Here is a 13,340-nt window from a genome sequence, read left to right as displayed (position 1 = left end):
TCTGAGGGTCTGACTTTATAAGTGTTAATTCTGAGAATGTCACTTCAGTTTTTAAAATGGAAGAAGTGCGTTGCTCAGTTGTTAGGGGCACTGACTGCTCTTCCAGAGAAGCTGGGTTCCATTCTCAGAATATACGAGTCAGGTCACAACTGTCTGTAAACCCAGTTCCAGGGAAGCTAGCGCCCTCTTCTGGCCTCCGTGGGTACCCACACATGGGCACATGAGCACACACATACAGCTGAATAAAAATAAGCCTTTTTTCAAAAAGTGGCATCGGTTCACACATTTTAATACAGGGCAGCTCAGCTCTGGGTTAAAGGCTGACTGTCCCTTAGCCAAATGCTTGGAGTCAGATGTAGTGTAGATTTTAGGCTTTCCCAGATGCTGGAATTTCTGCACGTACACATGGATTTATTCCAGGCCTGAGCGGAAAACGTTTAACTCTCTCCTATACATCACATCTTGGGTCTAGACTGAATAAATTTCTATAATACCTTTAGTATACTGGTGTGTGTGTGTGTGTGTGTTTTATATATTATGGCTTCATATGTGAGAATTGCATGCATGTGTGTGGAGGTCAGGAGTCAACCTCAAGTATCATTCCTCAGACACTGTCTATCTTTGAGTGTTAGTTTGGCGGGGGGGTTGCTGTTGTTGTAAGCCCCAGGGATCACCTGCCTTTGTCTCTTCAGTCTCGGTCAGCTGGGTCATTTCCAGCTGTCGGCTTATGTTGGTATTCAAAAAGTTTTAGATTTAGGAGCACTTCGGACTTGAGACTGGATATACCTTCCTCTGTCAGGCTAAAGACAGCCTGGCCCACCAAGAATGTACACAGAAACTTCTGGGCTTTCCCCAAACACAGCAGTCCCACCCTGCAGTGCCCCTCCTGAGGCAGTACGTCACTGTCACCATGGCTGCAGGAGCTCCCGGAAGGAGAAAATTGAACGCTTATCTTTCCCTGCGTGGTGGGACAGAAGAGATTTCTCTTTATTTCTTCTTGTCCTCAAAGATGAGACTGTTGAAGACTCCAAATTATTCATGTTTTAAAGAGAATTTCATCTTGTGTTAAAATCTAATTGAATTTGTGCCGCTTTTACAGACTTGGTGCTGTGGGTCTGCTGGATCAGCTGGCTTCAAGAGTTGTAAGAAATGCAGAGAAGCAAAGAATGTTGGGAAACTGAGGAGATGGGTCAGTCAGTGAAGTGCATGAGGATCTAAGATTAATCCCCAGAGCCACATTTTTAATAACAACAACAAACAACAACAACAATAATAGAAAATAAATTTGAAAGCTGGGCACAGTGGTGTGTATAATCGCATCACTGGGAAGACAAGGGGACCCTTGAGGCTCACCAGCCAGATTGCCTAGCCTACTTGGCAAGCCCAGGCCAGTGAAAGAACATGTTTTAAAAAGATTAAACTGAGGGAGAAAGCTGGAGAGATGGCTCAGTGGGTAATTCGCCTGCTGCCTTGAGGTGCTCCGTGTTATTTGCTAACAAGTCTCTGAGCATGCCTGTGAGGGAATTATCTTCATTTCCTCAATTAGGTGGGAAGAGCTGCCCACTGTGGGTGGCGCCATCCCCTGGCTGCCATCCTGGACTGTGTAAGAGTGGAGAAGGGCAACAGCAAGCATGCATCCCTCTCTGCCTCTTGGCAACAGATGAGATGTGAGCAGCGGCTTCAAACTCTGGAAGCCCTGATGTCCCCACCATGATGGACTATGCCCTGCAACTGTGGTCCTTTCTCCCTTAAGTTGCTTTTGTCAGGGAATTTTGTCAGAGTAACTGGAAAAAGAAAAAAAAATACACTGCACAAGCATGAGGATCTGTGTTCAAATCCCAAGCGTTCAAGTAAAGAAGCCAAAAGGGCCACGCATGCCTGTACCCCAACACCATGGAGATTGACAGAGGAGAACAGGGCCTTGCTGGCTGCCAGCCTAGCTCCAGGTGCAGCGAGAGACGCTGCCTCAAGGGATTGTAGAGAACAAGGTAGCAGGAAGCCTGATGGCCGATCCTCTGGCTTCTGCATGAACACATTCGCCCAGGTGTGTATGTGCATGTGCACAAGCACAAAAATGTCAAAAATAAATAAAATGTGGATGGTGTCTGAGGAATGGCATCCCAGATTATCCTCTGGCCTCTGCACATACACAGACATGAAGAAATCAGGGGGTGTGGATCTGCAGAGATGGCTGAGCAGGTAAAGCACCTGACACCAAGCACTGTCAGCCTGGGTTCAATCTCCAGGACCCACATGGTCAAAAGAGAGAGCCAATTCCCAAGAGATGTCCTCTGACTACCACACAGAACCTGTGTGTACACACACACACACACATACACACACACACGAGAAGGGGGTGGAGAGAAAGGGAGAGAGAAAGAAGGAGAAAGAGAGTGAAAAGATGAATAAATTAATTAATTTAAAAGTTAAATCAGGAGAACAGGAATACATATATCTTTCCAGAGCTAGGCTGAAAGAGTTCATATTCTTGAGGCCCTGGGGACCAAGGGCGAGGATTCAAATGATTACTTTAAAAAGTGGGGGACCATGTGAGTGGCTTCATCCTCTTAAGCCAAATTTGAATTCCAGGGGCCATCTTCCAGTCAACTCCCAGTACAGAGGGCACCAGGCCTTGCCAGTCCATCTGCCTCCTGCTTTCTGACCTCTAGATGACCTATGGAAGCCAGTTGGATACACAACAATCCTCAGGCAGGTTCAAGGGTGTGACAGTAAATACCCCACAGGCAACCTCTGGTCAGTGAGGCTGACAGGTGTGGAACAGCATCTGTTTCTAAGTGGAGAGCTCTACACTTAGAGCTCTAAGTGGCTTTGTGCTCTACAACAGTGGTTCTCAACCTTCCTCATGCTGTGGTGGCCGCCAACCATAAAGTAACTTTGTTGCTACTTCATAACTGTAATTTTGTACTGTTATGAATCTGATATGACGACCGCATGTTACAGATTGAGAACAGCCACTCTACAGGGTTCTCAGGGTCCCCAGTGAGGCTCAGCTGTCCTCAGCCACACCCTTCCACTTACAGCGAATCCCTCAGGGTTTCCTCACTCTGCTGCCTGGAGTCTCAGCACCTGTAAGCACAGGCCCTGTCTTCTGGGAGATTGTGGGGTACCAGGCCCTGGTGTAATGACTGCATGCTTTAGCGGGTGACCTCTCCCAGCCGCTGACCCACCCAGCCCCCTTCCTTTCTTTGCCACCAAGATTTATCTTTGTTGGTTCTAGCTGATTTGGCAGAAAATTTTACTTTTTTTCCCATCGAGTCTTCTGAGAATTATCCCAACATACACGTTTTTAGATAAAGGTTCTGTACAGACATCACAAATAGAGCAAAGGCTCTGAAGCTCACAATGGGGTGGTGTCTGGGACACACGTCACCTGTGGTATGGGAATCAAACCCAGATGCATGCTGAGGCAAGGGCTCACTCAACCTGACCCTTACTTACCCTATCTTTACCCTGTATTGTCAGACAGGGCTTCATTATGTTGTCTGGGCTGGCCCTGAACTCACTCACCTATCACCTAGGTAGGGCCTGGATTTCAATCCTCTTCCCTCAGCTCCCTGAGTAGCTGGGACCACATGTCTGCTCCACCAAGCCAGGCTAGAATCATACCTTCTACTTTGTTTTTAGAAAGAGTCTCATGTAGTCTAGGCTGGCCTTGAACTTGCTATGAAACTGACTTTACCAGCATTGGGACATAAGAGTCAACCAAAGGCAACAGATGCTTCCTCTGGACATGTGGGCAAGGGATGGGGTGGTTAAGCCCGGAGAGCTGCTGGTAGGTGGAACAGTACAAGATTGTACCCCTGAGCAGGTACCAGAAGTCCACTGGGAAATTCTGTCTCTCCACGGTTTTTCTACTGTGATCCCAAGGACAGAGTTAGGACACTTCCAACAAAGCATTAATCCCCCTCTGTCAGAAAAAAAGAGGCCCTGTGAGCTCTCCACAAGACCCAGCCAAAGTCAACATAATGTAGAAGTATTCTGAAGCACACAAAATATAGACATAGCAACTGTTAGGATTTGAACGAGCTCTCCTAACCTGTATGTTTCACTACCCAGAGAACAAATGCAATAAATATCTTACTCCAGAGAATTTGAAACAGAAAAACAAATAGGTGGGCACAAACCAACGCAACATAATACCAGTCACAATAGCCAAAAGGTAGAGACCACTCAAGTGTCTGTGGACTAATGAAGGGATAATGGTACGCCCATTCAGTGGAATATTATACAGCCATCAAAAATGAAGTATAGATAAATGCTACAGAACTGTTGAACCTAATAGCACTAAGCAAGCCAGACATAAAAGGCACAGGTTCCAGGATTCCATCTCTACAAAGTAGACAAAAATCAGCAAATCTAAAGAGTCAGAAAGTAGATGTATGGTTTCCAGGGGCTCCAGACAGGGAAAAAGAAGGAAAGTAACTACATTAGTGGATACTGGGTTATTTGAAGGGGATGAAAGTTGCTTAGGACTAGGCAGACATAGTAGGTGCATGACACTGTACTAAATGTCACTGAAATGTCCCATCTGGAATGGTTAATTTTGCTACATGCATCTCATCTCAAGTGAGCTTATCCTTGTGTGTGCGTTTGCCACAATCTGCTTGTGAGGGTCAGAAGACAACTTGCAGGAGTTTCTGACCTTCTATGATGTGGGTTCTCAGGGATCAAACTCAGGTCCTCAAGCTTGGCAGCAGGGGTCTTTACCCACTGAGATATTATCTCACAAAAGCTTTTTTTTTTTTTTTAAATACAGGATTCTCATGTAGTCCAGGCTCAGACTCACTATGGAGATGAAGGTGATTTCAAATTACTGGCCCTCCCAGTCCTGTCTCTGCCTCCAAAAGTGCTGATAATACAGGTGAGCTCGCCACACCAAGCTCCAAGGATCGCCTCCTTAGCCCTCAATAGTTCTAATAATAAAAGTAATGTAAGGTGTTGAACTGCGTGAGTCTCCATGGAGACTCATAACATGGCCGGTCTCCCTACTCCTATCTGTGACCAACCCATCCTGAAGGGTTTATCTTAACCTCACAAGGTTTATGGAAAACAGAGACATTTCATAGTGAGACAAATCATATTTATCCTTCATATAGTCAGGACTATATACCCAGAGCTACTGGGTAAGCAATAAGAAGCATCCTAAGGAACCAATCAAAATCTAATTTAGTAAGAGGTTCCCCCAACACAGTAGTGATAAGCTATGCCAAATCACCATGGCTGTTACAAAGATGAGACCACTATGGTCTTATGTGCACTGACATTACTGTTTTTATTTTATGTGCAGTGGTATTACTGTTTTTATTTTATGTGCATGATAGCTGTGCACCACATGTATGCAGTACACACAAGGGTCAGAAGAGGGCGTCAGATACCTTGGAACTGGAGTTACAGACGGCTGTGGGTGCTGGGAATTGAAACTTGGTCCTCGGATAGAGCAGCAAGTGCTTTTAACCACTGAGCTGCCTCCCTAGCCCCTACTGTTACTTTTTGAGACAGTGTATCTCTACGTAGCCTGGGTTGTCCTAGAACTTTCTCTACAGAACTTTCTCAAGCTGGCCTCAAACTCGCAGAGCTCTACCTACCTCTGCCTCCTGAGTGTCAGCATTAAAGGCCTGGGGCACCATGCCCGGATGCTAGTATTACTCCTATCATAATTAAGCAGATGAGCGTCAGTTCAGAGCTACCATGGATTTTCCTGTTAACACTGATCCCTTACACACAGAGCACAAAGTTTTACAAAGTTGCTCCAGGACTTCACCCAGACGGGCTGTAGAGTACAGGCCCAGATGGCACACAGTAAAAGGAGACAAGGGGGTAATTGATCACCCTGATCGGCGCAGATTTGAGAAGTCCAACTATGCCCATGAGGCAAAGAGACCGAGTCATGATATTGGTGTGATTAGATTGTCAACCTGACTGAGTTTAGAGTCACCTAGGAGACACACTTCTGGGGGTGCCCAGGAGGTGTTTCCAGAGATTCAACTAAGGAGAGAAGGGCTGTCATAAGAGACATCCTGAATATGGGTAGCAACATCCCAGTGGGCTGGGGATCCTAGATTAAACAAAAGGTAGAAAATAAAGTGAGCATCGGTGTTTATCCCTCTCTGCTTCAGGCTGAAGATGCACCGTGACCAGCTGCCTCCTGCCCCTACCACCGCCCCGTGCCCACCACGATGGTTTATGCATTTAAACAGTGAGCCAAACAAACCCTTTTTCCCTTAGGTTGCTTTGGTGGGGTATTTTGACCCAGTAACAAGCTAAGTAACAACCAGTAACCCTGGTCGCAGGCCCTGTGCAGGGACCCTGGAGGCTTACAGCACCCATCCACCAGACTGGGTTTCCACGACTCACCTGGGCATTGCCTGGTCAGAACTAACATATGGGATGTACGCTTTGCAGGGGCAAACCCATAGCAAGATGGCGACAATTATTAAAATTCGACCTGAGACGCCCAAGTGTTGGTGGCCTCCTGTAAACACTGAATCTCCTTCAAGTCTTTCCCCAATTACCCATGATGCCTCTGCAGTTTCGTTTATAGGCAGGGTCTCACTAGGCATCCCCGGATGATCTCAAACTCTCAGTCTCTCTGTCTTAGCACCCCAGACCATCATCTGGGCTTAGAGATGCATCGCGCACCAGTTTAAAGCTGTGTATAGCTCCCAGTGACATTAGTCCAGTGACTAACCATGTGACGTCTCCTGTCCCCTAAACCTTAGTTCACCCATGTCCCCCTCCCCCACTGCACAACTGTGGAGAACCTGGGCTCCAGCCTTCTGTTCTTTGAATGGACTTTTCTCCTCAAAGAATGTTTTTCTCATGTTTTTTCTCAGAGGAATCATAAGTGGGCCCCCCTACAGGTCACCCGAATGCCTCTACACCGCCAGGAATCCACAAAGGCTTTTTCAGCTTCCTCCCACACCTCACATCCCCTTTTAATGTAAGCATCACCCGCAAAGCATTTCTTCTGCTGAAGGGTCTACTCTCGGGTCACTCTAAAGGCCCACCATCCTTTATATATGTAGTTTAGATTTAAATACTTTTTTACTTTGTAAAAGAAGAGTGTTTTGCTTGCATGCATGGATGCGCACCACGTGTGTGCTTGGTGACCATAGAGGTCAGAAGAGACTGTCAGATCTGAAATGGCATTACGGGCACTTGCAAAACTCCATGTGGGTGCTGGGAATTGAACTCAGGTCCTCAGCAAGAGCGACAAGTACTGCTAACCTCTGAGCCATCTCTCCAGCTCCTTCCTTTGTCAATGCTCATCCATTTGTTCTGAGGCAGAGACTGTCTCTGTAGCCCTGGCTGAACCTGTGCAGAGCAGGTTGTCTCAAACTTGTGGCAATCCCTCTGGCTCTGTTCTCTACCTGGCAACATCACACCTGGTTGGCTTTTGTTTATTTGTTTAGTTTTTATTTTTCTTTCATTTGTTTGTTTTTTTGGTTCTATTCTTGTTTGGTTTTAATTTGTTTATCTTTATTTAAATGTATGTGTGTGAGCCTGAGTGAGTTTATGTGTACCATGTTTGTGCAGGTGTCTGTGAAGGCCAAAGAGTATCAGATTTCCTGTGACTAAAGTGACAGATGGTTGTGAGCCACCTTGTGTGGGTGCTGGGAACCAAATCAGGGTCCTCTGCAAAAGCAATGTATGTCCTTAATCACAGAGCCCTCTGGTTTTGTATTCCCCCCCTGTAACTTTAATTTTTGTAAACCTTTAACCCCCCTTGTAGCCCACCACCCTCCAGAGGTACGAAAGGAAACAGTACAAGGGAATTGGACCTGTTTAGAAAGGTTCTTTGGAGTAACTCCTATCTGTGTTGTCTGGAAACAGGCAGTTCAGTTCATAGGTTAGCAGGCAGTGGCAGCTCCATTCACTTCACAACACTTCACAGATACACCAGCAGTCCAGTTTGTTAGAGTCAGGAGAGAAACAGTGGCGGTGGCATGAACTAGCAGAGACAGCTAGGCCTCAGCCTCAGCTGAGCGAGCAAGACAGACCAACAGGAACACCAGGAGAAGTTCTTGGCTGTACCTCCCTCAGGGAAGCGAAGATCAGTGAAGACTGGAGACCAACAGGCATTGCACAGCTAGCTGTACCAGCAAGCCAAGCTGTGTCTCAGCACAGATCCTACCTCGGCAGTGCGTCTGTCTCAGCTGACACCACTCTGCCAATCATCCTTAGTCTGTGGAAGTGGCAAGAAACTGCAGCACACCACCAGAAGGTTTTTGGTCCATTTTTTTTTCCTCTATGGAGTCCCAACAAACACAGCTCAACTACGCAATGTAAGGCAGACCAATACATGTGTATTGTTAGCAAAGAATCCTTCATCACATGTTCTTTCATGTGCTTGCTTTAGCAGAACATCCTCTCTCCTGTGTCTGCTTCAGCAAAATGTTCCTTCCTATCTGCCTGAGCCTTTCACTTACATCCACTCTAATGAAACATTCCTTCACATGTTTGCCCCAGCAAAATGCCATCCAACCGACTTTCCAAAGAATCCACTTCACCCCCCCCATAGTTTAGTGTGTGTGTGTGTCTGTCTGTCTGTCTGTCTGTGTCCATCAGTGTATAAGCCTCTATGTGTGCAAGGATGCACACTTCTGCATGCAGAGGCCAAAGGCTGGCACCAGTTCCCTGGAGCTGGGGTCACAGTGGACAGTGGGCTCATTACGTAGGGGCTGGGATCCAAGCCAGACGTCATGACTTTGCAGCAGCAGCAGCAGCAGGCACTCTCAACTGCTGAGCCATCTCTCCAGCCCCTGGTCTATGTTATGGAGAGCAAACACACAAGCTCTAACGGTTCTGTTAAGGAGCAGGTGAGTAGGATCAGAGTCTCCTCTCGTTCAAGTCTCTCTGTGTATTAGAAAAACTGAACTCCAAGAAACAAGCTGTCATCTCTAAAGTGCTTGGGGCTTGGATCAAGATGTTCTTTCCTGTTTAACCACATCACAAACTCATCAAATCATCACACCATAGCCTCACCACATCACCACACCATAGCCTCACCACTTAACCAAACGACAGCCCTTTCCAGATTGATTTCATTCCAGCTTTTTTGAGAAATGGGGGCCGGGAGTGGCGAGAATCTCAGCCTATAGCCAGGCTATCCTGGAAGTCACCATATACACCAGGCTGGCTTCAAATGGGTGGTGATCCCCCTGCCTCAGCCTCCTATCAAGGGACAACAAACAAGAGCCATCACTACTCTCAATACACACACACACACACACACACACACACACACACACACACCACTGACATAAGAAGTATCTAAGATCTATTCTGAGGAAAATACTCAAGCTTCAAGCACTGTAAAAAGCAATTTGAAATTCCTCCTCATGTAGATCAAAGTAAGCAGAAGACAGAACATCCCTCGTGTCTCCCGAGAGCACAGGGGTCGGCAGCAGGGCACCCACGGAGGCTGCTCCAACACCTTTGGCAGGCATTGCTGGCAATCATACCGTGTGTCACGGTTTATAATTAATACTATTAATGCTATGGAACCCACCTTTGACTAATCTCTCTGAAAATATCAATTGACTTGCCACACGATGTCTCTGTGACACGCAGAAGGGAAAATTCTCCACCCACTTTACTGGGTGGGAAACCGAGATAGCTAAAGAAGAGAAGTGGCTTAAACCGGCTGTGAGCTGGGGTGACAGACACAAGCCACCGCTCTCCGCTAACAGATCCACACAATTCAAGGCTGGCCTGGTCTAGGCAATGAGTTGGCCTTGACTAAAAACTGGGACCCAGAGCAGGGGGACGAGGTGAGGACAGCGGATGTCAAGGGGATGCAACTTGATACAGACCGGCAGCTGGAATGAAATCAAGCCTGAGGAACGCCAGCTTGTGGTGTGAAATAGTAAGGCTACTGAGATCCATAGGGAAAGACTCCTGTTCTGGTTCCATATGCTTTACAGACAAGTTCAAGGCCAATAAAGAAGGGGAAGCAGGGGGACTTCAGTTTCTTTGTATTGGATAGGTCTCACGATACAGCCATGGCTAACCTGGAATCCGCTAGGTAAACCAGTTTGAACTTGCGGTAATCCTGCTGTCTCTGCAGTCTGGAACCAGGAATGAGGCGCACGGCACCACTTCTGGATCACTCACATTTCCTGACTTCCAAACCTGAATCCTCCCTGCGCCCCCCCACACACACACACTGGCGTGTTATATCTACAAATTATACCACAGGGGTCACCCGGACGCTAGCCCCCCAGCATGGGCTTCGAAACAGAAAAATGAAGGCAGGTGTCCAAAGTCTGCATAGAAAAAAAAATCTTAATAAGAGGAAGATATGAAGTGGTTTTTTTCTCACTTAAAATGTCAGCTCTCTAATAATATCCTTTTCTATTTCAAACATCAAAATCTAAAGAGGCACTTCCTCAGGCAGAGCAAGCCCATGTCCAGAAGTCCCAAGGTACAAAGGTTTCTTCCTCAGCCAGACAAGTGCAGGTAGGTTTAAGGTCAATGCCCCCTTAGCCCCACTCCCCACTAGAGCCCCAACCTCAGCAGTTACCTTGGGGGAGGGCCACAGGCCAGAGAATCGGCAAGAGCTTCTGTCTGCATCTGACCTCAGAGGGATGAGGCAGGAGGAGGCCCGGCTGTTGGTTCTCACCACGGCAGAGTGGGTACAGCCCATGAGGCCCAGACATCAATGCCCTGTCCAGGCAGGCACCAGGGGCCCAGGCTCACAGACCACTCTCTTCACCAATGCGAAAGAGTATAGGGCAGATAAAACTCGGCAACGAAACAAGGAACACATGTGGCTTCCCTCAGACGAATGCAGAAGGGTCTCTGGCTGCAAATTCCAGAGTCTGCTAGCAGCCAGGTGGAGCGGGACCCCCATGCGAGGGCACCAAGTCTCGAATTAGAACCTCTGGCAACTTTTATCTGCATCCCTCCTTGCGCAAGGCCGGAGAGGTCGGGCACATGATGGATGGACTGTCCTGCTTCTGGCAACGAGAGCGGGGCTTTTCCCAAGAGCAAAATCTCAAGTACACAACAGCCCCACCAGCTCGCTTCTCTGGTATGCTCTGAAACGCCATTTCCCAGAAGCTGAGGGTAGGGGTGGGGCTGGGGTGGAAGGAAGCACAGGCCAACAGCTCCCAGTCTCACTTCTGCCCAAGCCAGGTAGACAGACACCTCACCACTCTGATACTCAGTCCCTTTGCCCGCAGACCTGCCAAACAGGGCTGTAGCCTAGGGGGCTCTCGCCGCCTGGGAACACTCAGTGCAGTCTGCAGGTTTGTCGGTGGTCACGACCGGTTTGGATGGAGGTATATGCTACCACCATCTAGTGGGAACCAGCTAGAGATGTTGCTGAATGCCTCCCTGGGCTCAGGAGAGCCATCCTCTTGAGACTGAGCCTCCATGCCCAAGTGCTGATGCCGCCAGGGAGAAACCCCCGACGAGGAGCAAGAACGCTTGTGAAAGGAGCTGAGGGTGCACCGTTCCCTGCGGAAGAACATGGTCCGCGCTTTCTGAACATGCTACCTCCTCTCCTGGCTTTGGGCTGCGGAGGTAACTTGGTAAGGTGCTTGCCACACAAACGTGAGAACTCAGACCCAATGGCCAGAACCAAGTAAAAAGCAGAGCGGGTTGGCACTTGCTTGGAATCCCAGACTGGAGGATCCTGGGAACTCCGTGTCCAGCAGCGTAGCCTACCAGTGAGGCCCGGTCCCAGTGAAGACTGTGTCTCAGAAACTAAGGTGGTTAGTTCCTAAAGGATAACACCACAGGGCAGTGGGTTAACCTCTGGTCTACACACACACACTCACACACACACACACACACACACACACTCACATGCACACATACACTCACACTCACACACATGCACACACACATACACACATGCACACATGCACACACACTCACACGCACACATATACACACACTCACACCCACACATACACTCACACACACTCACACACATGCACACACTCACATTCTCTCTCACACAGTCACACACACATGCACACACACTCATACACACACTCACACACACTCACATGCACACACTCACATACACACACATTTTCTCTCACACACAGTCACACACGCACACACACTCACACACACATACTCACACACACACTCACACACACTCACATGCACTCTCATGCACACACAGTCACACACTCACATTCTTTCTCTCTCGCACGCACGCACGCACGCACACACACACACACGGACTCCTTTCCTTGTTTAATTTGGTTGGCTGCTATTTTAACCAGTACACGGTTAGACTAGGAATATAAAGCTACCCTGCTGAAAGCTGTATAAGGGCAGAGTACCAGAAGGGACGTGTGCACACACAGTAAGCAGCTTACTAATGCCTACAGTGTGGTGCATGGGAGAAAAAGCCTTATTCCAAGATGCACGCGGATATGCCCAGTAATGGGATCTAATGAGGACAGAAGATGCGGCAAAGGTAAGCCGCCAAGAGAAGAGAAGGAGCCACCCCAAATAGTGGGGTCAGCAGGCGGTAGCAGCTTTTGCCAGATGCTGAGCTGGCCTCAGGAGGAGTCGGAAAAAAGATCCAGAGGCAGATGCCAAGCCAGTAATGGAACGCGGGGTTCCTTCTAAATGGCTCCATAGCTTCAACCAAAACCCTGCCACTGAAAACCTGGTAGGGGATTTGGAGGGGTGGCTGTCGGGAGACAGCAAAGTGCTACTTGTAGATTGGCATCTGTGGGACAGGAACAAACTCATCAATCAGTAAAGCAGGCAGCAAAGTACTTGAAGCCAGCGCCTGGTGGGAGGGAGCAGACCCCCTGAACCCAGAGCACCCTTCTTTTCCAGCCTGGGCCCAGCAGGACTCTTGCAAACAGAAGGGTGTTGAGAAAAAGAAGGGCATCCTGCCACTAACAAGGCAGTGACTTGAGACTGCACCCTCAACATTTGCAAGCACGACCACAGAGTAGGCTTCAAGAAGTGTGCCCCTCAAAGAGATCAGGAAATCCACCATGACGGAGTGGGGCTCCTGCTGCGCCCTGTGAGACTGCGTTCAGCCAGGATGTCTGGAGCAAAGGAGCAAAGAAAGTCTCCCAATGTCCCCCTGCATGCTTGTCCAGAAAGGGCAACACCAAGCTTAAGAACTCACCAAACAAGATTCAGACTGCGGCAACCTGGTCACCGGGTACAGAATCTACAGTCTGGGGCTGGGGAGTGTAGCTCCGTCAAGTGTGTGCCTGGCCTGCACAATGCCCAGGTACCAGAAACCAGGGATGGCCGCGCAGGCCTGTAATGCCAGCACTCGGGCTGTGGAGGGCAGGAGGATCTATAATTCAAGGTCATACTAAGCTACT

The 13,340-nt window shown here is 48.3% G+C and overlaps 1 protein-coding gene across 19 annotated transcripts in view; it reads right to left on the bottom strand.

The window, feature by feature from the left end:
- Osbpl10 (oxysterol binding protein-like 10) overlaps window positions 1–13,340 on the bottom strand; it is a 255,044-nt gene that overhangs the window by 135,437 nt on the left and 106,267 nt on the right. Inside the window, exon 1 of one of the 19 annotated variants that reach the window (XM_087562475.1) lies at window positions 10,547–11,433. Coding sequence (XP_087418601.1) covers window positions 10,547–10,669 — 123 coding nt within the window. The 5' untranslated portion in view covers window positions 10,670–11,433. 19 annotated transcript variants of the gene reach the window in all.

Source organism: Rattus norvegicus, chromosome 8 (genome assembly GCF_021556685.1).
Source record: "Rattus norvegicus strain SHRSP/BbbUtx chromosome 8, alternate assembly SHRSP_T2T, whole genome shotgun sequence".
In the NCBI taxonomy this organism is placed as follows: Eukaryota; Metazoa; Chordata; class Mammalia; order Rodentia; family Muridae; genus Rattus; species Rattus norvegicus.
The sequence above is the reverse complement of the archived record's forward strand: the minus strand, read 5'-3'. Positions and strand labels throughout refer to the sequence as shown.